The sequence below is a fragment of the Pleurodeles waltl genome, chromosome 8 (genome assembly GCF_031143425.1).
Source record: "Pleurodeles waltl isolate 20211129_DDA chromosome 8, aPleWal1.hap1.20221129, whole genome shotgun sequence".
Taxonomy (NCBI): Eukaryota; Metazoa; Chordata; class Amphibia; order Caudata; family Salamandridae; genus Pleurodeles; species Pleurodeles waltl.
The window spans coordinates 1,538,348,012-1,538,374,164 of NC_090447.1; the positions used below are offsets into that span (position 1 = coordinate 1,538,348,012).

A 26,153-nucleotide genomic window follows, 5' to 3' on the forward strand; every position below is an offset into this window, starting at 1 on the left:
TGCCTCAATCTGCGAGTAAGATGGCTACCTTTCTCAGAAAAACACTGGCAAGGCCAACAGGTCCAGCATCTTGTTCACGTTGTACAGCATCAGCAAAAATGCAGATGCTGTACAACAGGAACAAAAGTACAAAAATGTTCAACACAGCAGTAGCTTTATATTGTGCATACATATGTGATGATGCATGTGCACGCATCATCACACAAGCGTACGTTCATGACCACGCATGTACACACCTCTAAGTTGAAGCAAGTGGCTCTTTTTTTATTAACCAATCAATTTCAGCATAGTAGCGTAAAAACCAAAAATAAGCATCACATAAGCACTTTATTAGGCATAAAAATAGGACAGCTGGAGTAAGGGGCAACGTTGGAGCGAGTGGGAGAAAAAGGGATGGGGATCAGAACACAAGTGAGAGATGGCAACACTGACCGCGAGTGGGGGCGGAGAGGAAGCACGTAAGTGAGAGATAGCAACACTGACTGCGGGTGGGGGCGGGGAAGGAAGCACGCAAGTGAGAGATAGTAACACTGACTGCGGGTGGGGGCGGAGAGGAAGCATGCAAGTGAGAGATAGCAACACTGACCACAGTGGGTGCGGGGTGAGGAAGCACACAAGTGAGAGATGGCAACACTGACCGCGGGTGGGGGCGGGGAAGGAAGCACACAAGTGAGAGATGGCAACACTGACTGCAGGTGGGGGCGGGGGAGGAAGCACGCAAGTGAGAGATAGCAACACTGATCGCAGGTGGGGGCGGGGAAGGAAGCACACAAGTGAGAGATAGCAACACTGACCGCGGGTGGGGGCGGGGAAGGAAGCACTCAAGTGAGAGATAGCAACACTGACTGCAGGTGGGGGCGGGGAAGGAAGCACGCAAGTGAGAGATAGCACCACTGACCGCGGGTGGGGGCGGAGAGGAAGCACGCAAGTGAGAGATAGCAACACTAACCGCGGGTGGGGGGGCGGGGGAGGAAGCACGCAAGTGAGAGATAGCAACACTGACTGCGGGTGGGGGCGGGGAAGGAAGCACGCAAGTGAGAGATAGCAACACAGACCGCGGGTGGGGGTGGGGGAGGAAGCATGCAAGTGAGAGATAGCAACACTGACTGCGGGTGGGGGCGGGGAAGGAAGCACACAAGTGAGAGATAGCAACACTGACAGCAGGTGGAGGCGGGGAAGGAAGCATGCAAGTGAGAGATAGCAACACTGACTGCAGGTGGGGGCGGGGAAGGAAGCATGCAAGTGAGAGATAGCAACACTGACTGCGGGTGGGGGCGGGGAAGGAAGCACGCAAGTGAGAGATAGCAACACTGACTGCGGTCGGGGGCGGGGAAGGAAGCACACAAGTGAGAGATAGCAACACTGACAGCAGGTGGAGGCGGGGAAGGAAGCATGCAAGTGAGAGATAGCAACACTGATCGCAGGTGGGGGCGGGGAGGAGGCAGACAAGTGAGAGATAGAAACACTGATCGCGGGTGGGGGCGGGGAAGGAAGCACGCAAGTGAGAGATAGCAACACTGACCGCGGGTGGGGGCAGGGAAGGAAGCACGCAAGTGAGAGATAGCAACACTGACAGCAGGTGGGGGCAGGGAAGGAAGCACGCAAGTGAGAGATAGCAACACTGACTGCGGGTGGGGGCGGGGAAGGAAGCACGCAAGTGAGAGATAGCAACACTGATCGCAGGTGGGGGCAGGGAAGGAAGCACGCAAGTGAGAGATAGCAACACTGACTGCAGGTGGGGGCGGGGGAGGAAGCACGCAAGTGAGAGATAGCAACACTGACAGCAGGTGGGGGCGGGGAAGGAAGCACGCAAGTGAGAGATAGCAACACTGACTGCAGGTGGGGCGGGGAAGGAAGCATGCAAGTGAGAGATAGCAACACTGATCGCAGGTGGGGGCGGGGAGGAGGCAGACAAGTGAGAGATAGCAACACTGATCGCGGGTGGGGGCAGGAAGGAAGCACACAAATGAGAGATAGCAACACTGACTGCAGGTGGGGGCGGGGAAGCACACAAATAAGAGAGGTAGGATCGACCTAAAAAGGCAAGACTGACTAAGAAGTGACAAACCATGTCTTCAGGTGTTTTATAACCTGTAGATTAAGGTCAATTAAGTTAGGCTGTTTCAGGTTTGGGCACCCTGTGCATGTAAACAGCCCAACTCTGCTACTTGTGCTTAGGCACTTGAAACAGGCCATGGAAAACAGATCACTGATTGCATCTTGGCACATATTTTAAAAGTTCCGAGACATAAACCTTGGTCTAAGGACATAATAAATGTTGTTTATAATGTAGTGGATTATGAATACAATCATTTCACATACTTGGAGCTAAGGCATATGTTGCAGATGTGCAGAAATACCCTTCCACTTGTGCAAATTAAAAAGGTGCCTCTCCAGCTCCTTCAATCATCTGTATTCAACTGGATAGCGATGCTATAGCAGGAGTCGAATACAAAGTCCAGAAGACTGCTGAACCTTTTGTGATCTAAGATTACGGATGACATCTTTATCACATCAATTCACAAACCCAAGTTCCATTCATGCCATCTTCACTGCACTACAGCATTTTGCTGTGCATGTGTTAACATCAATATATTACATGCAGTTTGAGTGCCTATCCAGGGGAGCTCATTACAATAGTGTTGCAGTACACGACGAAGACTCAGCTCTCGGAGAGGATTAATCTATCGGAAATTGGTCTCCGAGTGGTCCCACTTAATTTAGACAAATAGTTAACAGCAGTTTTGAAGGCTGAAACCTTTCTAGATTCATATGCCTTTCACTAGTCCACCATCTAGCACTCTGATCTTAAATAAAAAGATTACTTTTGGATGTCAACCATAGGCGGAGCTAGATGTTGACGCAAGCCCAAAATGCTCCAGTATTTCAGAAGTGATGTGGCGCATGGCACTGCCCAGGCTGAGGGAGATAGACTGTCCTTATGGGCTGACCGACGGTGACCAGAGCATCAACTACTGAAGAGTACACCACCAACAAAAAGATAGACCGTTGCTGCAGGATGTTTGGATTAGCACAGATCCCCCGGGAAAAGCGCATTTCAAGATCCTCTTAGATGATGAAGAAAAAATCATTCTCACAGTCTGAGTGTGATCAGTAGGAAAAAACTTAAAGCTTTCCACCATAAAGCTTTCCTCTTAATTTCTTATAATTTTGTTTTCTGGATTATGACAGAATGGGATACACTGTTAAGGGCCTCACTGAGGTCCAACAGTACCTCTGCCCTCTGTCTAGGATCAGTCTACTGTCACCAACACATCCACTAATGCGGTTTCTGTACAGTGACATGATCTAAAATTCACTTTTATTTATCGATCATCTTGTTCTTCTCTATGCAAAGTCTGAGCTGTCTATTGATTTCCTTTTCAAGAATGTTAACTGGGAAAGGCATTTTCCAGAAACACATATAGCTGGATAGTCTGCTCTGAATCCGCATTTTAAGTAGGTAGGACTTGCACATCTTTATATTGTAAGGAGAGGGCGCTGAACCAATTGACAGACTACAGAGATGCATTATTGCAAAACCAATAATCTAGTCTCCAAGACAAAAAAAAAAAAAAACACGTGGAAGCCAGGCCAGGATCCAACAGGAAGCAACACTCATCAGCATAAAAAATGCCTCTACGTTAAGAGTACTGAACTCCAGTAGAACTGAGACTAGATTTCCCTCATAGAGACTCTTTTCCACAGTCTCAGATGAGAGGGTAGTGAAATTCTGGCTGATTTTCTCGATGTTATTCCTGAAAAATTGATGCAAATGAGACACACACAAATCCTGTTATCAGGTTAATCAAAGAATGGGCTGCTCAGGTTCTTGGCTAGCTTGAAAATTTACCTTTGCTCATTTTTTTTTTCATTAAATATTTTTGGTTTTCCTCAGACAATTTTCAGTTTCTTTTATGAACTATAAGTTTAGAATTATAACTAGATATTTCAGGTTCAGAGTAGGAGGCCCTCCATATTCTTTCAAAAGTCTTACATTTCCTTTTGGCCTCGGTTCCTCAGAGAACCAAGGAGTAGAAGGTATAATCCTCTTGTTCATTTTTAAAGCCGCAATAACATCAAATGCTGCTGTAATCTTGAAAACACCTTCAACCTGCTTTAACACATCATTACCCTCCCTAGAGTGAACTGACAAGCAGAGTTTCAACACCTCGATCAGTGAAACCGTCAATATTTTAATCCAAATTAGGCCAAAAAACTGTCTTTTTCTGTTTTAAGATCGAGTAAATTAACCAAGCCATTTTACTGGGTTTTCAACCCTCAAATGGTCATTCATTGTAGAATCAGATTCTTGTAAGTGACCTTTTTTTGTGAGTGGGAGAACTGACCAACTGCTGTAGGCTTAATCTTGGCTCAGAGTGTCAGAATTTCACTGCCTCGCAGATGTCAGACTCTTCCCACCAAACGTGAGAATCGCACAGCATTATAATTAGATTATTAGACGGTATAATGAATTGTGCTACAAAATCTGCAAAGAAAAGGGCAAAATGAGCTCTACATTCCGGCGGGTGATGTGTTAATATGCCCGACCAGGCCACTTTATGGGAGTCACTTAAGGTAAAAAGTAGCATCTTCGACCTTTATTTCCAGTTTTTTAAATTAATAATTTGGCTTTAAATGAAACATATGGTCCCTTTCCCTTCACTACTGGGCTGTCTTTCGGGATATCATTATACCCTCCTGGAATCATTGAAAAGAGAGCTGGGCCAAAAGCTTCATGTAGTGAGGTCTCTGTTAGACACAGAATGTCTCGCTGTTCGGAGAGTATCCGCATACTAATATCTATGGCATGTTTAGTTATTGAGCAGCAATTTAGTAAGAGGCATCTCAACTCCTTAGCATTATTCTCAATCTGCAATGACTGCGTTCTCTCCACTCACCAATTTGTTTTTAGGGGCCAGAGTTCATCCCTGAAATTCTTATGTGGGGCGAGAAACAGGCAGCATGTCTGGCCTCCGGGATGCTGACCGCCTTGCCTTTGGCGCGTCCTCGCAATAGTTGGCCCTAATTAGTGCACACAGAACACTAGAACATCACTAGATACGACGACAGGGTACCAGAGAAGCTACCAAGACCACAGGTGGAGAGTGGACTATTCAGATACAATTTTTACCCCCACTTCTAGTGAAGTGCAGCATGCATAAACCTAAAAGTTTAAACGGCATTAAAACTAATCCCAACAAAGTTTGCCTATAAGGTAAAGTCCATTTCTGTGCAGAAATGAAAGGAGCCCACAGCTATAAGATGGAAACCAAACTATCTGTCATTTCCAAAGACAACTGCTCAGGGCACTCTAAGTTAACAATTTCTCTTAAGACATGGTGTTTTGACGTTAAGGTCTTAAGACGTTCTGCAGCCCTTAGAGACCTTCCCTGGCATCAGTGCCCCTGATACCAGCTACAAGGGACTTACCTGAGTGCCAGGGCTGTGCCAATTGTGGAGACAAAGGTACAGTTTAGGGAAAGAACACTGGTGCTGGGGCCCGGTTAGCAGGGTCGCAGCACACTTTCAATCAAAACGTAGCATCAGCAAAGTCAAAAAGTTAGGGGGTAACCATGCCAAGGAGGCATTTCCTTACAATGGGTAACTGCATCCAAGCCTAATCATGCTAGATTATGAGCAAAAAATGTAAGCACCTGGATGGAAAGAGGGAAAATAGGGTCCATTAGAGGGTAGAGGTACAGACCTACTCCTGCACCAGGACACCACATTGCACAGCGTGTATTCTTGCGTGTGCAGTATTCGGTTCTAGTGAACATCAAGGAACTTTTCTTCCTGAAAGTCAAGCACTGGGTTGGACAATCAGTTATGCTGCTGTGTGTTTGCTGAGTTCTGTGCCATACCCGAGGTGTCTTTGCTGCTAGGTCATAGCTTCAACCACAATGCAGCAACTGAACTCTGCATTGATGAGGCCATTATATCAGCTTGCCATTACCTTGACTCGTCAGATTTAGTACTCAGACGCTAGTCCTAATCAATGTAGACGCTAGAATCAAGTAAAGGTAATGGCATAGTTGATACAAGAAGATGATGTGGCCAGTCAGTGTAATGGTGTCCAGGTAAAGGGGTGCACGGTTTCAAACCTTGACGTTCATGAGGTGCCTACACATATATCCTATACTACTTGACGTTCTCTAGGCTACATGAGGAGTTGCAGACTGGAAATACACCCTTGGATGGCAGATATGAGAAAAGACAGCATTTATAACCTCTGATGAACTACAAGTAGTGTCTCAGCTCGTGCACAAACCCACTGGTGAAGGTCATAGAGCATCCTAGCTTCCACAAGCACCCATTGGGCAACTCACCACAAGTGGTCACAGGCAAAAAATATTATTCTTCGGGGACGTACCTGAGGTGTCCAAGGCTGTAGAAGTGGGCCTCGCCGTCGGTGGAGCGCACAACCTTCAGCGTGAATGTGGGCTGCAGCTGCCGTAGCTCCAGCAGCACGATGGCCAGGTAGTGGATGAAGAGCAAGGCATCCACCAGTGACACTGCATACTGCACAATGCCCTGGTAATTCCGCTCCTGCGAGTCTAAGATGCGGACACCGTAGAACAACCAGTAGGATACCACAAACAGGAAGATGAGCACAAGGAGGACAGCGCGGAATACAAAAACACGCGGAAGGTCTGCCCGTGGCTGCCGAAAGAAAAGCGCCCAGGTGCCAATCAGCAGGATGAGAAGTTTAAAGGCTACTGAGATGAACAGTCCCTCACACACGGTGCCACATGGCTCCAGCTGGTCCCTCCAGAGCATCGGAGGGAGAACGATGAAGGCCACAGGAGTGAGGAAGACCAGGAGTCCCAGCACTGCGGCCACAGTCAATCCTAGGTACCGTCTGCAATCCAACCCCACACTGTCCTCCATGTCCTTGCTGATGCGGGCGATGTCCTCCTGGGAAATGCTGTGCTCGGATGTCCCTGTGATGGCAGTCGTCGTTTCACCCCAGTTATCGTCCTAATAATGCAGCCCAGATGGGGAACGGGTAGGGAAGGGGTTGAAATGAAGAGAGAAAAAAGTGGGTGATTAGTGTGACAAAACAGCATCACCTACAGGGTCTTAAACATGTTTACATTACTAAGGTGGCATGCGCTCAAAGCACACAAAATTAACTATTCAAAACTAAAACAACTTATAATACTATTTACATTACTCAAAGGACCACTGGGCCACAGGGCCAACAGTCTCTAATCCATGAATGTGTCCATTTTCTTTTCCACCCTTAGTTTCTTCCTCAGCACATAACCGATGGCTTACCAAGATGTGATATTTTTACCGTAGGTTTATTTGCAGTTCATGTGAATTATAAGATTAGTCACAAATATACTTCATCTTGTGCAGAGAGTTATATCGAGTGCATTCATCAATTCATAAATGTGCAAATTCACCTAGTCTTTACAACATAGTTATGCAGGTTATGGATGTTGGGAATTCTACTTAGGAATACTATCTCGTTGGTTTTCACATGCTCTAAACATTTCCAGTGCTTCTAACAATTAGATCAGCTTAATGAACAGTGTTGGCGATAAACGTAACTACATTCATAAAATCATCAAACAATACGCTACAACAAATGACAACCAAACCTCAACTTTCCCCCAAGGCTTATACATATTAAGGGTTGCATCCTGCATCCTCAACGACCGAAGACCCAGGAACTCATTGTCTATAAACCACAGGCCTGTAAAACCCGAGCAGTCGCGAGGTGTGGAGAATCTCAGAAGACTTTGGAGAAAGTGTCTGCTCTTCACGGATCCATCTGTTTAGGTTCATGTGAAGCGAACATCTCTTGCTGCAGCCACACAGGACCACAAAGAATTGGTAACATCTATTGGTTCGACAAATTTATGATTTCCAGACAAAGTATTTCGGGCACAGAATAAAACCCAACCCTACACATTATTTATCCCCCAAAAAAACATCAAAAAGAACTAATTACAACTGTACGTACATGCACACACAAAGAAAATCTTAATGAAGCACTAAAAACTAAATTGACAGATATGAAAGTGCTTATTAACATGAGTAAAAGGTGGCACAGCAAAAACTACCCTTTAATGTTCAGGTACTTGCAGAGCCTTTCTAATCACCAAGGGTCTATCTGTAACCTCCATATTAACGTGAGACAGGCCTCTCTGCAAAAGGGTCAAACGGGAAGCCCTGGAGGCCAACTTCCTTCCACTACTTCAGGCACTGAGAGGAACAAAATCTAACCAAAATGCATTGCACCCCTCCAGGCACCATTCTTTCAAGATTGCTCATAAGAGGTCACTTGTTCTCTTTTGTGACGTGGGGACCAGATGAAGCAGCAGACAGGGGGGCCAATACGTTCCCAGTAAACATGATCAGTGTTGGTTTCATTCTCATAATATCTTGACAGAGGCGGCACCAGCAGAAGATGCTGAAGTTCTTCCCTCCAGGTGCACTCCCAACCTCATGGCCATCCTCTGGCCACCTCTCTGTCAGAAGATCAGCTGATGGTAGGCAGCCGCTTGTGTCTGAGTGGAGAGACCATGCTCCTATAGACCGGTTTGGTCTGTTAGGTATGACTGGCTATTACTGGACCATCTGAAGACGCCAATCTGGGGAGAAAGGTAACATGGAATCAGTACTTACCTGTAAGACTAGTTCTCCTCCGGGGAAAACCTTCATTAAACTAAAAGTTATTTTTCCTAATAACGAAAATACTTTTGCCTACCGACAGGCTATATTGACCAAGTTTGGTTTACTTTGTTTAGAAATGCCAGCTGTCTTTTAAAAATGTCATTAATTTAAGACAATTGGCAAAAAAAGCACTCAGTCACAAATCTTTTTTGATGGAAAAGTGACACAAAAGAAGGGCTAAGTAGCTAGAGGTGCTGGCGGCTACAGAGAGTAGAGGAAATGGCTCCTTCAAGGAACCACACGCTACCTGTATCCCATCACAGCCGGTCAGTGGCAGCTACGTCAGTAATCTTCGTACAGAAACTTAGGATCTTGACAATTAAGCAACACAATAACATCTCGCTCGCCCTGCTTGCTGAGGTGACAGTGATGTGAAACGTCCCCTTTCACATTCAATGTTGTATTGAAGCTTTCTGGATACGTTCAAGAGGAGAAGAACACATTCTTTAGAGAGGAGAATATTAAGCTGCAATGGAGATGAGTGTCTGGTGGCAAGACCTTCCTAATTCCCTCTGGAAAATCCCTGATCATATGGACTCTGGGGGGAAAAAAGGTTTGAGAACACGTTTTCAACAAGCAGTAAGGGCTGCAAAAGGTACATTACTGAAAGAATACTGCAAGAGCGACCTATCCAGCTAAAACAGATAAAGGAACGTGACTTCTTCCCAATACTGGAAGGGCACTCCCCTTCACTCCAGGTTTCTAATACCGGCAGGTGTAGTCTGCAACTGTGAGGAGGTCTACATGAGGACACCCTACGTTGCGGAACACATCACACAGCACGTTACAATTTCACACCCATGCATAACTTTCTTGAAAAATGCTTCTGAGTGAGTCCGCGTGTACATTTTGAACACCAGGAAGATGGACTGATGTGGTCTGCAGATTCAATGCGAGGCGCCATTTCCATACTGCTTGCATTTCAAGAGAAAGCGCCCTAGGGAGTGGCTCATTTGTACTTGTTTAAATGCTACACTGTTGTTGTGTTTGTGAAAGAAGGAAGGTAGCTTTGAATGTAGGCAGAAATACTTGAGAACCAAGTGAATGCCCTTGACTCCGGAAGGTTGATGTCAGGAGCGTTTCCTGGCACTTGAAGAGGATCAATGTTTGCTCTGCATCCCATTACGAAGGCATCTGCCAGAGTTAGTGCTGGTATCTCTCCATGAGAGACTATGCCTTTCGAAAGATTGTCACATCGGCACCACCATGGATTCACTGGACTGTAGGCTGTGTGAGAGCTTGTCTTCCAAGCGTCTGGGCACCACTACCTTTATTGGCACTGCTGTTGTGGTCTTGTATGTAGTTGGACATAAGGAACTAGTAAACAGCAATCACCACGAACGATAGTGGCGATGAGACCTAGCAGCTGTGGGAAGTGCTGCCTTTCCATCTTTGCAAGAGTGCAACCCTCAGACGGGAAACATAGTCTTCTCTTCTGACGGATGCTCTTCAGCCAAACGAGCATCAAATCATGTTACCATCAATGAAATGACTGAACTGGGACCAATGTTGAATGACTGCTCAACTGCATCCAACGCCTCTATACACTCATAGGTGACTCTTCAAATACACTGACTGATTGATTGATTGATCTCATAAACCCAGCCATCGAGGATGGAGATGTATCTGAAAGTGGGGTGGTGCTCGTGCGGAGGTGAGGCCTTGATGGGCAAGCGCTCTTGGTATGGGAATATAAAAGCCCTCTTCTTTCTCAGGTATGTCGCCACGTATACATTTGAAAAGTCTTTGGGGGCTGATTTCAGGTTAAATGGCAGGACCACGACCTGGTGGAAGTTGTTGCCCATCAGAAATTTAAGGAATTTCATATATTTTTTCTGAAACTGGAATGTTGAAGGTATCATCCCGAAGGCCCCTGGGGTACATCTAGCTAGTCTGCTTCACGTAACTGGAGTAAGATTTGATGGAGGCCAGCATAGGGAATGTTTTCCTTCCATCTGATTGTAGTCTTCAGGTCCAGGATCAGTTTGAATTCTTGTCTGGGTCCCTCTACTGGACCAAGAAAGTAACAAGAATACCACGGCAGCAATTAATGATGGTTGGAAAGAGAGCTGGAAAAAGATTCCTAATTTTCTTAAAGTATGAGCCAGGCAGTAGCTGTCAAAGTGGGTGGACCGACACAATAGTAATGGGTCTGTAGTTTGTCTCTGGATACGACAAAAATATCAATCTTATCGAAATGTAGGTATCAAAAGCTCTACACTCATAACAATATGTGCTCCAGGCAGGCTGTGCTGGTTACTTAATTCACCACTCCACTCCCATCCAGGTTGTAGGTGTCGCCAAGTGTCATCTGTATATATGTGAAAGCTAAACTGATGATTTATCACCGGAGTTGGGTGTGGCATGTAGCAAGGGGGGGATGAGCTGGGAGAGAAAGGAAGCTAACGGGCAAGCATTATTTTAATGCTAGTTCTTGCAGCGACACTAAGGGCCTCTTGGATCCAGGTTGTCAGGAAGAGCCTAATCTTCTGAGCCATGCTGGAGATTGCCATCCAGTGATGTAGTCTTCCAGCGGTATTTGCTGATCTACCATTTTTCCCAATGCTGACTGGTCTATCGGCTGTTTCTCAGTTATCTGTCAGGACTAATACTGTCTCTCTGGCACACATGAAGTCGAACTGATGGTCACAGGGTAGGATCTGGTTTCAATAAACCCCTGAAGTGGTCGACTGACCTCCGTTTCTAGGACTTCAAGTGGAAGGCAGTGTGTGAGATCTGGAGAAATTCAGATTGGTCCATGGGGTGCCGCTTGTAACACATTACAGGGGTCCCTGCAACTGTGGCATTGCCTATCACAACAGGCACAACATACATGCCTAAGGCAGGGTCCTTGCATCACAGGGTGCAGGCAAGAAGTGGGCCAAAGACCATTAGTAAAAACTACTGGTGCAAATTACAACAACATCACTGCTAAGTTTACAGCTCCCTATCTGCAAACATTTACCACCAAATGTACCTTTTTTACACCCGCCAGGAATCCACAAAAGGATCCCTAGCAGGTATGAATGCATTCACTAGTGCAGATTTCTACACCACAATTGCGGAGATATCCCCAAGAGTAAACCCCACAAACATGGATATCTGTGGAAAATCCTAAACTGCAATTCGACTCCTTCTTACCATGGACATGGGCAGAGATTTAGTTCAGAGAAAGGCCAGACTAACTGCTCTTCCAGGACGAGAAATGGAGCAGACACCAAGATTAGGTAAGGGCTTAGGAGAAGGGCTCTCCTGACGGGGGAAAAATGTTCCTGCCAAAGAGAGACAAAACGTGTGCATGGCCTCCATTTCTGCAAAAGAGAACTCAGCCCAAAGAGAATAGATGAAGCCCTTGTAAAAAGGCACATGATATTGCCACTGACACATCTGAAAAGCTATGCCTGGTCCTCTGCACCCGACACAGCTTTCCATGCTTACTACCGGGAATGTTTATGAAAAATAGGAAAAAAGAGAAAAGAATGGCAAAGAGAAGCTTAAGTTTCCACCCGTACTCCTGTGACTAGGACCCTCTCTTTAAGCCTTCTAATGCAATATATGACCCTGCCTATCCACAACTCTGAGAGAAGTAAAACTGTCACACTCTAAACCAGAGGAAAATCAGAAAATAAAAATAAAAAAAACGAAATAAAATAGGAAACTAGGGTTTAACTCAAACGATGAGCTACATCATACCAGTCTTCAAGGTATAAGACATCACTTAAGGTGAAGGATCATTTGTGACTTGCCAAATAGCTTTCCACAGAAGCTCTTAGGTCTGTTCAGGCACTTTGAAACACGACTGCAATTTCTTAATCATATTTGACGCTTGGCAGTGCACTACAATTGTTTGTGGCTTCAGATAGTTAACATCTTTTTTTCTCAATCTCAGACTTTTCCAAACATTATATGTTTGTCAGCTCTGGATAGAAAGCATCTTTCCCTAAGTTTCCAGTGCTTATTAATAATTAGTTTGGCAGCTGTGGGTAGTAAACATCCTCACTTCAGCCTCAGAGGTTCACTCTTGTGGTTATTGGTTGCTTCAGATAAGAGGCAGCCTCACTTCAGCCTCAGAGGTTTCCTTTTGTGGTTACTGAATGCTTCGGGTAACTTTGGGAAGTAAACATCCTTACTCCATCCTCAGAAGTTTATTCTCATGGCCATCGACCACACACTTGCTTCAGCCTCAAAAGGTTGTTCTCAGGTTTATTGGCTACTTCAGTTAGTATGCATCCTTACTTCAGCCTCAGTGGTATACACTCACTGGCTGCTTTGGGTATTAAGCATCCTTTCATTACAACCTCAGAGGTTTACTACTGAGGTTAATGGCTACGTCAGGAGATTGCATCCTCACTTCAGCCTCAGAGGACAGCTGTTGTGGTTATTGGCTGCTACTTTAGGCCAGCCTCAGAGGATTATTCTGATGGTTACTGACTGCTTAGGGTAGTAAGCAACCTCACTTTAGTCTCAGAGGTTTACTCACATAGTTACTGACAGAGTCGAGTAATAAGGTGGCAAACTTCATCCCCAGAGCTTTACTCTTATGTTTACTAGCAGTTCCAGTTGTAAGCAGCCTTACTTCAGCCTCAGAGGTATTTTCTCATGGTTACAGACTCCTTCAAGTACTAAGTATTCTCACTTTATTTTTAGAGGAATACGCCTGTGCTTACTGGCTACTTCGGGTAGTAGCAGCTCCACTTCATCCCCAGAGCTTTACTCTCATGTTTACTAGCAGTTCCAGTTGTAAGCAGCCTTACTTCAGCCTCAGAGGTATATTCTCATGGTTACAGACTCCTTCAAGTACTAGGTATTCTCACTTTAGTTTTAGAGGAATACTCATGTGGTTACTGGCTGCTTCGGGTAGTAGCAGCTCCACTTCATCCCCTGAGCTTTACTCATGTTTAATAGCAGTTCCAGTTGTAAGTAGCCTTACTTCAGCCTCGGAGGTATATTCTCATGGTTACAGACTCCTTCAAGTACTAAGTATCCTCACTTTAGTTTTAGAGGAATACTCCTGTGGTTACTGGCTACTTCAGGTAGTAGCAGCTTCACTTCAGCCTCAGAGGTTTACTCCCATGTTTACCAGCTGTCTCGGGAAGGAAGCATTATTACTTTAGTCTAAAGAGTTTACTCTTTTGGTTATTGGCTGATTTTGTACCTGTGCTGTTTACTACCACAGTATGAATTCAGCCCTAAGTAGGGCACTACCACGCAGACAGTGCAGTCGCTTTAAAAAGGCAGTAGAAAAACCCCAAACAAATCATAGCTGAATTTGTCATCCTGCTGTCAGACACATTCTGCAAAGGAATAGAATGCAACAGCCAAGTTCTTAGTTTGGCAAGAAAAGTCATCATCTCTCATAGGAAATTCCTTTCACTGACTCACACAGTGACAACCAAAGCACTTACAACAGCTTCTCAAAACCTTATCTGTGCATTCCAGTGGTAACGAAGGCAGGGGAAGCACAATGGTGGGAATACATGCCAAGGTGTTTGATCGTGCCAGTTCTTGACGCATGGCTTACCACTCAATCCGCCCTCGCTTCAAGCGCCTTCTACTGCCTCACATCTATCAAACTTCAGCACAGCCCCGTCATCCTCCTCAGCTCCATTTCTCATGGCTGCAGGTACATAAAGGGTCTCCATTATGTCCGTTGTCACTGCACAGTCCTTGACTCTTCTCTATCCGGCCTATCCTGCTCCAATGCACTGCTCCAATCACTGTATCTGGGAGAGACAGGGAGGTGCTAATCAGAAGGGAAGGGTCCTGTGCTGAGTATATTGTCACTGATTCCCTGTGATAAAAGTAAGTCGAGAGCTATGGATAGCCCTGCAGGCAAACAAGTGGGGCGTGGAGGAGGTCACTTGGACATGGGTAGCCAGTGGAGAGACTGAAAGGTTGTAGTAATGTGTAGGTTTGAGACAAATCCGGCTGCTGCATTCTAAATTCCCTGTAGTCGGTGGGTCTCCAAAATGTAGTCCATTGGTCTAGATGTGAAAGTACAAGGGAGTGGATGGCTTTTACTCTGAACAAATCCTAGATGATGGAACATGACCAGAAAACTAGGGTGGAGGTTGACGTATTTCTAAGGCAATGTCTTTGGCTTTTGAGACATCCTTGGTTACAAAATTTGAGTGCTAATCAACGTGTAGTTCCTTGGATGGACATGTTCCAACATGTCCATCCAAGGAACTAAGGTCCATATGTACAAACACATTTTCCCATAGACACAGAATGAGCAAAACTGCTTGCTACATCTGGCTCTAAATGTTGATTAGCATCGGAATTCCGTAACCAACAATGCCCCACAGTAAATTTCAAGGATCCTGTTGTCTGACTTCAGTGATTTTATTTATAGTTTGAGAGTTCAATCAATGTCACATGTGTGGAAGCCTTAAGTGTTGTCATCAGCTTATCAAAGGGTTTAACAAGTCAAAGGTTGAGTTGTTGCACTTCAGTGATACTGATGGAAGGCAAGGGGTTAGTTAACAAGCTGAAATTCAGAACAGAAACAATGTTGAGGCATCCAGCTAGGTGTGGAGGACTGAAGACAATTCAGTAAAGTCTGTGTGCTCTTTGAGGAAAAGGAACTTGTTTGGTTGAAGTTTGTTTGTTCAAACAAAATGTGCAAATCTCCCAGGATGCAGGTGTTGTTGTGGATTATGGTGAGGTCAGAGAGCTCTTGAAGACGACTACTGCACATCGGCAAGCCTTCTTGGCCAAACATCAAACAAAATGGCCTCATGAGGTGCAGGTGCAGCATCTTCTCCTGCCATGTTTCAGTGATGAAAGAAAGTCTGAGGTTGTGGCAGGAAAAGATATGTGCTCGACCCATCTTCAGACTGCAAGAGGTGACGCAGGAACGAGAGGAAGTAAAGGGGGAGGGTGAAAAATGTGGAAAGGTGGTTGAAGTAACAGACCAGGAATGGTTAAGAAAAGTAGGAGGAGTTACTTTTCCTAATGCCGGGGTAGAACTCCCAGCTTCCTTAAGTGGGCTGACTCACTGTCATGACCGTAGAAGACACACATGATGAGGTAAAGTGGTTGAACTAGGAAGGATTTAACTGTACAGAAAATATCCTCCTCATCCCACACACAGATTGGTCTGCTAATCCTGGTGATGAAACACACAGGCTTCCACGTCGTGATGTGAAAGTAGTTGATTCTGCAGGACCACCACAGAGAAATTTCCTTACCAACAAAAAGTAAAGTATGTGTCAACACTGCAGCCGTGAAGTGCTGTTTATGCATCAATAGATTAAATGTACAGAAGAGGTCACAGGGATGGCGAAGACCCTGCGTGTAGCTGAAGTTTGACTGTTTCGGGTCCCTCGTCCACAGCGCAGCGCTTCAGAGGCTGTTCTACTGTACATTTAATTTCTGAAAAGCCTGCACTGTAATAAAAAGGGAGGGAATGGGATCCAGAAAGAATGATAAGGGTACTTAGGTGATCAGTCTCCAACCATGAATGTAAGAGATTTCCAATTCTGTCTCGACACCAGCTGTGCATTTTTAAGGCTGCTGAGTAACATTTTACCAAAAGTAAACAAACACTGTAGGCCCCAACCCAGTCTCAGGTAAGTGGCAATTCAGGACCAAGTAGCTGAAACCGATGTAAAATTATTTTCTGCCACCTATCCTGAGCATGTGAAATGGCGCATGCTTTTAATTTGAACATTGAAAGCACACATTTATCTACTCATCTGCAGGGCTTGTATGACTGCATATAATCATGTTATTTGACAACAAATTATGGTATGTTACTCACATCGTGAGGCAACGTCGTACTCTATCAGTTCATAAAATGACCCAAAAACTAGAAGTTAATGGAACAACGGCAATGTACAGCAGTGCCACCCAGCCCCTCCATGTCTGCACACACATGTAAGGACAATCGGACTATGAACTTGTGGAACATAACTGCTTGGTAGGACTTTTACTAATATGTATGACATCACAGACTGCACGAAGCACGTCCATTCTAGCCACAGTGGGGTAAACCCTGTCACGTCCATCTTGACCATCCCAGTAGTGCTGCTCCTTCTTCATGCTGTGTATTACATCTGGGTGCGAATGACGTAGTTCTCTTTTCGGAAAGAAAAGCACTGGTGTGAACATCTCCTTACTGGGCCACTTGTGTGCGTGACTGAGTTCTGACCCTCTACCCCCCAGCCCCCTTCCTTGACAAGTCTTGAACTGCTCCCCTTGCCAGTCTGAGTGCCAGGTCCAGAACACTGCACCTGGCTCGCTTTGCAGTGCCATAGTGCAGTGCAGTGCAGTGCTCTTAACCTCATGGTTGGGTCTCGGTAACCACTGTGTGCCCTGTGCCCCCATGTGAGTTCTGGAATAATCCAGATAGCAGTCTGAGACAAGTATTCCTACTCATAGCGGGAGCCTCTTTTCCAATATAAACAGAATGTTGCAGCATTTGTGGTCTCTATGTTAGGAAGCGTTCTATGTCTGTCCCCTGGACCCTTGACCCGAGCAGCCACTCTCCATGCATCATACATGTGGTGCACTTAAGGCCTCACTACAGATTTACTAAGAAGAAATGGATCAAGTCTTAAAAAAAGACTTGTGACACAGATTCTTTGTGACTGCAGGAAATCTGTAACTATCTAGATGCACTCCCAGTTTCCCAGTCTTGACCAGAGGCACAGCCCACAACCCAGTAACTATGGCATATTGTACACTGACATTCATCTTTACAACGTCCAACCAGCATGATACGCTGCAGTTTCACATGCTGTGAACTGTTCCTGCCATCTAGTGTTGGGCTCGGAGTGTTACAAGTTGTTTTTCTTCGAAAAAGTCTTTTCGAGTCACAGGACCGCGTGACGCCTCCCTTTCGGCTCCATTGCGCATGGGCGTCAACTCCATCTTAGATTGTTTTCCCCGCAAAGGGTGAGGTAGGAGTTGGTAAAGTAAGGATACTAGAGGTGCCCATGCAATGGAGTAGAACTGTATGTACATAGTGTGTAGTAAAAGAATATTCATTTACATATTTACAATTTACATGCAACTAAAACGGCTACAGGCTCCCGGGGAGGTGGGAGGGTGCATGTGAATCTGCAGCGTATCATGCCATGAACAGATGTACACTGGGTAAGTGACATTTTCCGTTCGATGGCATGTGTAGCAGCAGATACACATGCTGTGCATAGACTACAAAGCAGTAATCTCCCCAAAAGCGGTGGTCAGCCTGTAGGAGTTGAAGTTGTTTGAAATAATGTTCTTAATACAGCCTGTCCTACTGTGGCTTGTTGTGTTGCTAACACATTTACACAGTAGTGCTTAGTAAATGTATGGGGCGTAGACCAGGTGGCTGCCTTACAAATCTCTGTTATTGGTATATTACCAATAAAAGCCATTGTGGCGCCTTTCTTTCTAGTGGAGTGTGCCCTTGGTGTAATGGGTAATTCTCTTTTAGCTTTAAGGTAACAGGTTTGAATGCATTTAACTATCCATCTGGCAATGCCCTGTTTGGATATAGGGTTACCTGCATGAGGTTTTTGGAAAGCTACGAACAATTGTTTTGTTTTACAAAATTGTTTCGTTCTGTCAATGTAATACATTAGTGCTCTTTTTATGTCTAATGTATGCAAGGCCCTTTCAGCTACTGAGTCTGGTTGTGGAAAGAAGACTGGGAGTTCCACAGTTTGGTTTAGATGGAACGGTGATATGACTTTTGGTAAAAATTGTGGATTTGTACGGAGAACCACTTTATGTTTATGTATTTGTATAAATGGTTCTTGAATAGTAAACGCCTATATTTCACTAACTCTTCTATGTGAAGTGATGGCTATTAGAAAAGCTACTTTCCAAGTAAAAAATTGGATTTGACAAGAATGCATGGGTTCAAATGGTGGGCCCATGAGTTGTGTTAATAAAATATTAAGATTCCACAAAGGTACTGGTGGTGTCCTTGGGGGTATGATTCTTTCTAGTCCTTCCATAAAGGCTTTAATAACTGGGATTCTAAAAAGCGATTTTGTATGTTTAATCTGCAGATAAGCAGATATTGCAGTGAGATGCATTTTAATGGAAAAGAAGGCTAGATTGGACTTTTGTAAGTGTAATAAATAACTTACAATGTTTTGTGTGGAGGCGTCTAATGGCATAATTTGATTAGCCTGGCAGTAGCAAACAAACCTTTTCCATTTGTTAGCGTAACAATGTCTTGTTGTGGGTTTTCTTGCTTGTTTAATGACCTCCATACACTCTTTGGAAAGGTTTAGATATCCAAATTCTAAGACTTCGGGAGCCAGATTGCTAGGTTGAGCGATGCTGGATTTGGGTGTCTGATCTGTTGGTTGTGTTGTGTTAACAGATCTGGTCTGTTTGGTAGTTTGATGTGGGGGTACTACAGATAGGTCCAACAGTGTGGTGTACCAGGGTTGGCGAGCCCACGTTGGTGCGATAAGTATTAGTTTGAGTTTGTTTTGACTCTGTTTGTTGACCAGATAAGAAATGAGCGGGAGAGGGGGAAAAGCGTAAGCAAATATCCCTGACCAGCTGATCCATAGAACATTGCCCTTGGACTGAGGGTGTGGGTATCTGGACGCAAAGTTTTGTCATTTTACGTTTTCTTTTGTTGCAAACAGATCTATGCTTGGTGTCCCCCAGTGGTGGAAGTGATCTTGTAGAATCTGGGGATGTATTTCCCACTCGTGAGTTTGCTGGTGATCTCGACTGAGATTGTCGGCTAACTGATTTTGAATGCCTGGTATAAATTGTGCTATGAGGTGAATGTTGTTGTGAATTGCCCAATGCCAAATTTTTTGTGCTTAGAGACACAGCTGTGACGAGTGTCCCTCCCCCCGTTTGTTTAGATATTAAATTTTTTTCATATTGTCTGTTTTGGCAAGAATGTGTGTTGTGGGCTAGAAGGGGTTGAAAGGCTTTTAGTGCTAAAAAAAGACTGCTAACAGTTCTAAATGATTTATGTGAAGTAGTTTTTGCTGACTGTACCATTGACCTTGTATGTTGTGATTGTTGAGGTGTGCTCCCCACCCAATCATGGAAGCGTCTGTTGTGATAATGGCGTGAGGCACTGGGTCTCGAAAAGGCCGCCCTTTGTTTAAATTTACAGGGTTCCACCATTGAAGCCAAGTGTGCGTTTGGCAGTCTATCAACACTAGATCTTGGAGTTGACCCTGTGCCTGCGTCCATTGTTTTGCTAGGCACTGTTGTAAGGGCCGCATGTGTAGCCTTACGTTTGGGACAATAGCAATGCATGAGGACATCATGCCTAGGAGTTTCATCTCAAACCTGACCGTGTAGTGTTGGTTTGGTTGCATGCTTCATGTTATATTTTGAAACGACTGAACCCTTTGTGGACTTGGAATGGCAATTGCTCTTTGTGTGTTGAGTGTTGCTCCCAAGTATTGTTGTATTTGGGATGGTTGTAAATGTGATTTTTGGTAATTTATAGAAAACCCTAGTTTGTGGAGAGTATCTATTACGTACTGCGTGTGAACGTGACATTGTTGTTGAGTGTTGGCTTTTATTAGCCAATTGTCCAGATATGGGAATACGTGCATGTGATGTCTCCTTATATGATCTGCTACTACAGCTATGCATTTTGTAAATTCCCTGGGGGCTGCTGTTATTCCGAACAGCAACACCTTGAATTGGTAATGTTTGCCTTGTGTTACAAACCTGAGGTATTTCCTGTGAGATGGATGGATGGGTATGTGAAAATATGCATCCTTGAGATCCAGTGTTGCCATGTATTCCCCTTCATTTAGTAAGGGAACTACGTCCTGAAGTGTTAACATGTGGAAATTATCTGATTTGATGAAGAGATTCAGTGTTCTGAGATCTAATATAGGCCTTAACGTTTTGTCTTTTTTTGGGATAATGAAGTACAGGGAGTAAACGCCTGTTCCTTTTTAGTGATAGGGTACTAGCTTTATTGCTTCTTTTGCTAGCAGTGCTTGGACCTCTATTTGAAATAGGTCTAAGGGTTGTAGAGACACTTTGTGCGGTCTTGGGGAAACATCTGGAGGGAATGTTGTAAACTCTATGCAGTAACCATGTAGGATAATTGATAGGACCCACGTGTCTGTGGTAATGTGATATGTGCTGGGGAAGTGTGACATTGAAGTCACTGCTTGCTAGGGCTTGGCAGGCTGGAATTTCCCTCTTTCTCTTGGGAACTGTCCTCTGTAGGAACCACAAAACCCCCCTCTCTGGTACTGAGACTGGTAGGTGGGTTTTGTTTGGGAGGTGGATGGTTCTGATGGTTGTTGTCTAAACCCTCCCCTAAATTGTGGTTTCCTAAATGTCCCTCTGTATTGTGAGGAGTAGAGTGCGCCCATGGCTTTGGCCGTGTCCTTTTTCATTTTCTCTATTGCGGTATCCACTTCCGGCCCGAATAGCTGATTTTGATTAAACGGTATATTCAATACCGCCTGTTGTATCTCTGGTTTAAACCCAGAACTTTGCAGCCATGCATGCCTTCTAATTGTTACTGCTGTATTGACAGTCTGTGCTGCTGTATCAGCAGAGTCCAGGGCAGACCGGATTTGGTTGTTTGATATGGCCTGTCCTTCTTCAACCACTTGTTGGGCACGTTTTTGGTGTTCTTTAGGCAAGTACTGGATGATGTTCTGCATCTCGTCCCAATGCGCCCTGTCGTAGCGGGCAAGTAGGGCTTGTGAGTTGGCAATTCGCCACTGATTGGCTGCTTGCGATGCCACTCTTTTCCCTGCAGCGTCGAATTTTCGACTTTCCTTGTCAGGGGGTGGCGCATCCCCTGATGAATGTGATTTTGCCCTTTTCCTTGCAGCCCCCACAACCACTGAGTCCAGAGGGAGCTGTTGAGTAATAAACACTGGGTCCGATGGGGGCGGTTTATATTTCTTTTCGACCCTTGGCGTGATGGCTCTCCCTTTTACAGGTTCTTGGAAGACCTGTTGTGAGTGTTTAAGAATGCCCGGTAACATAGGTAAACTTTGGTACGATGCATGCGTGGATGCCAGAGTGTTAAACAGGAAGTCATCCTTCACTGGTTAAGAGTGCATTGTTACGGTGTGGAATGATGCTACTCTGGCCAGTACCTGTGTGTAGGACGTACTGTCCTCTGGTGGTGAAGGTTTTGTTGGATAACACTCTGGGCTGTTGTCCGATATAGGTGGGTCATATAGATCCAAGGGGTCCTCATCGTCTTGAGTCCTCCCAGTATGTGTGAGTGACTGTGCTATTGGTGTACCCACTGGTGACAATTGTGGTGAATGGAGTGGGGATGTTTGTGGTGAGAAATGTGGGGTTGGTGACCTTTCTCTAACCACTTTGGCTTTTGGTTGTTTAGTCTCATGAAAAGCCAGTTTTCTTTTTGACTTGAGCGGAGGGATGGTTTGTACCTTCCCTGTGTCTTACTGGATTTGTAACCTTTACTGTGTTTGGTCATGCTCTTCTAAATCCAGTTCTTGCTCAAATCTGTGCTTTTCTTTGAACTGCAGAGAGAGCCCTTGCTCTTCAGTGTAGGAAGACCGTTTCGGCTCCAAAGCCGTTTTTTTCGGTACCGAAATTCCCATTGAAATTGTCTTTTTCGGTTCCGATAAGCTCTTTCGAGGCTTGCTCGACTCGATGGCGACTTCTTTTTGTGCTGGTTTCTCGACCGGAGTCGGAAGTCTTCGGCAAAATTTTGGCCTTTTTCACTGCCGATGTTACTTGGTCACCTTCTTTTCTGTGGGTGGAGCCATGGCCTTCAGGCAGTGGCGTCCCCGTGGCCTTTAGTTTTTGGATTGACCTTGGGTGTGGGACGAGGCAGGTGTACTCACTTTTTGCGCCGCCGGTCGATCATCGTCGGATTCATCCGAGTCCGACCCTTGGATGGATATCCGCATCTCTTCTTCTTCGACATTGAGATGTTGTTTCGGCTTCGACGCCATCTGTAGTCGTCTTGCACATGGATCCCTTAAAGTCTTCTTGGATCGAAACGCTCGGCAGGCCTCACAAGCATCCTCTCTGTGTTCGGGCGATAAACACAGGTTACAGACCCGATGCTGGTCTGTATAAGGATACTTGGCGTGACACTTGGGGCAGAAGCGGAAGGGGGTCCGGTCCATTAGTCTTTGACGACGGGTGTGGTCGGCCCGACCAGGCCTCGGTGAAGTGTGGAAGCCCCGAAGGGCTGCCGAAGCGGTCTTGTTGTCGGTGCCGATGTGATGAAACTAAACCGGTCCCGAACGTAAACAATACTGACGATTTTCAATGATTTTTTAAAGTTTCCCGATTCGAATTACGGAGCGAAGAGGAACACGTCCGAACCCGATGACGGAAAGAAAACAATCTAAGATGGAGTTGACGCCCATGCGAGCCGAAAGGGTCCACAGCTCCATAATGGCTACACTGAATACTGGGAAGTTTGGTATCAAACTTCTCAGAATAATAAACCCACACTGATGCCAGCGTTGGATTTATTAAAAAATGCACACAAAGGGCATCTTAGACATGCCCCCTGTATTTTACCCAATCCTTCGGTGCAGGACTGACTGCTGAGAGAAGAGTTTCTGACCCCCTGGGGTGAGGGCCTTTGTGCCCTCTGAGGCCAGAAACAAAAGCCTGCTTTGGGTGGAGGTACTTCACACCTCCCTCCTGCAGGAACTGTAACACCTAGCAGTGAGCCTCAAAGGCTCAGGCTTCGTGTTACAATGCCCAAGGGCACTCCAGCTAGTAGAGATGCCCGCCCCCTGGAAACAGCCCCCACTTTTGGCAGCAAGTCCAGGGAAGATAATGAGAAAAACAAGGAGGAGCCACCCACCAGTCAGGAGAGCCCCCAAGGTGCCCTGAGCTGAGGTGACCCCTGCCTTTAGAAATCCTCCATCTTAGTTTTGGAGGACTCCCCCAAAAGGATTAGGGATGTGCCCCCCTCCCCTCAGTAAGGAGGCACAAAGAAGGTGCAGCCACCTTCAAGGACAGTAACCATTGGCTACTGCCTCCCAGACCTAAACACACCCCTAAATTTAGTATTTAGGGGCACCCAAAAACCCAGGAAAGCAGATTCCTGCAACCTGAACTACAAAGAAGGACTGCTGACCTACAAGCCTGCAGAGACGACAACAACTGGTTCGGCCCCAGCCCTACCGGCCTGTCTCCAGAGTCGAAAACCTGCAGCCAGCGACACATCCAGCAGGGACCAGCGACCTCTGAAGCCTCAGAGGACTGCCATGACCCCCAGGACCAGGAAACTCCTGTGAGCAGCGGCTCTGCTCAACAACAGCTACATCTTTGCAACAAAGAAGCAACTTTCAAAGAACTCACTCTTCCCGCCGGAAGCGTGAGACTTCACACTCTGCACCCGACGCCCCCGGCTCGAGATCCAGAGAACAAACACCACAGGGAGGACTCCCCGGCGACTGCGAGCCTGTGAGTAGCCTGAGACAACCCCCCGGAGACCCCACAGCGACGCCTGCAGAAAGAATTCATAGGCTCCCCCCGACCGCGACTGCCTGTAACAAGGGACCTGATGCCTCGAACAAGCACTGCACCTGCAGCCCCCAGGACCTGAAGGAACCGAACCTCAGCGCAGGAGGGACCCCAGGCGACCCTCTGCCTAGCCCAGGTGGTGGATGTCCCGAGAAGCCCCCCTGTGCCTGCCTGCACCGCTAGAGTGACCCCCGGGTCCCTCCATTGATTCCTATTTGAAACCAGACGCCTGCTTTGCACACAGCACCTGACCACCCCTGTGCCGCTGAGGGTGTGTTTTGTGTGTCTACTTGTGCCCCCCCCCAGTGCTCTACCAAACCCCCCTGGTCTGCCCCCCGAGGACGTGGGTACTTACCTGCTGGCAGACTGGAACCAGAGCACCCCTGTTCTCCATAGGCGCCTATGTGTTTTGGGCACCTCTTTGACCTCTGCATCAGACCGGCCCCGAGCTGCTGGTGTGGTAACTTTGGGGTTAAATTGAACCCCCAACGGTGGACTGCCTATGCCCAGGAACTGAGACTTGTAAGTGACTTACTTACCTCACAAACTAATCTTTACATACCTCCGCCAGGAACTTTACTACTGGACTTTTGCACTGTGTCCACTTTTAAAATAGCTTATTGCCATTTTAACAAAGACCGTATATGATATTGCTTTTATTCAAAGTTCCTAACTTACCTGTGGTTCTTAAAATAAACTAAGAACATATATTTTTCTATATAAAATCATATTGGCCTGGAGTAAGTCTTTGAGTGTGTGTTCCTCATTTATTGCCTGTGTGTGTACAACAAATGCTTAACACTACCCTCTGATAAGCCTACTGCTCGACCACACTTCCACAAACGAGAGCATTAGAATTATCTAATTTTGCCACTATCTTACCTCTAAAGGGACTCTGTGCACACTATTTCTTACTTTGAAATATTATATACAGAGACAACTTCCTACAGTGTATCAGATAACTACTGGCAAAACAACGGGAATGAGCACCATGAATAAGATACTGCAACACATAGAAGAAACAGGACGCAGAGCAGACTCTAAGCTGCTTGCAGGGTGACACTTGCTACACCCCGAAACACAAGACTCCATGATGGTGACCTTCTCATATCCCTCTGCCTGTGCATATTGTCGCCAGGTCCAGGATGCCCAAATCCACCCACGCTACCACAGTAACCACTCCCATACTGCCCACATAGCATTGCAGTTCCCGGTTACCATTATAGGGCTCCCTCCCCGCATAGATATTGCACTTATCCCTCCACCCCTATCCCTTCCTTCCTTGACCCCTCCCTCCCATCCGGTGCCCCGCTACCCCCCCTTTCCCCATCTCCCTCCAATCCTATTGCACATGGTCACGAATAGCCCTCTCAAATATCCTTCACGTACCAGATTGCTGTGCACGCTCCGTCCCCGACCAGGGCCCCTCTGGCCAAATGAGTGGGCAACACAGGTCTAGACCCCTAGTCCGAAGATCCAGATAACTGGAGCACCGCTCCCTCCTCTAGACCGGTGTCACTTTCCTCCTCTTCTCTCTCTTTTTCTGGTTGGTATCGAGCTTCTTGTTCTCCCCCTTTCATCTCCTTTTCTCGCTCTTCTTTCCTTTTCCTATCTCTTCTTTCCTTCCCTTACCCCCCCTTCTTTTCTCTTCCTATTTCCCTCTCGATTCTATACCTCCCACCCATCCTAACCACATTCATTCTCCTCCTCTCTCCTCGACAACCCTACCCCGGCGCAGGTAGGTACCTGACACCAGTCGACCACTCCCTTGCCTTCCTACACCACTCTTACCCAACCTGTCACACCCAACGCCCTTTCCCTTCTGTGTCCTTGGTTCCTCCACTCTCTCTTGCCCTACCCCCAACATAGGATGGCTAGGCCAGATATATCTCCAAACCACCCACTCCAGATCATATCCTGGAACATCAACGGTCTGACACGCTTCGTAAAACTAAAAAAGGTGCTCTCATATCTCTAATCTAAACGGGCGGATATAGCCCTTCTACAGAAGACGCACCTTGACGATGCTGAAT

The 26,153-nt window shown here is 46.0% G+C and overlaps 1 protein-coding gene across 1 annotated transcript in view; it reads right to left on the bottom strand.

The window, feature by feature from the left end:
- Positions 1–26,153, bottom strand: part of VANGL1 (VANGL planar cell polarity protein 1) — a 211,457-nt gene that overhangs the window by 97,285 nt on the left and 88,019 nt on the right. Inside the window, exon 4 of the mRNA XM_069202981.1 lies at positions 6,374–6,981. Coding sequence (XP_069059082.1) covers positions 6,374–6,981 — 608 coding nt within the window. The remainder of the gene's footprint in view (positions 1–6,373; positions 6,982–26,153) is intronic.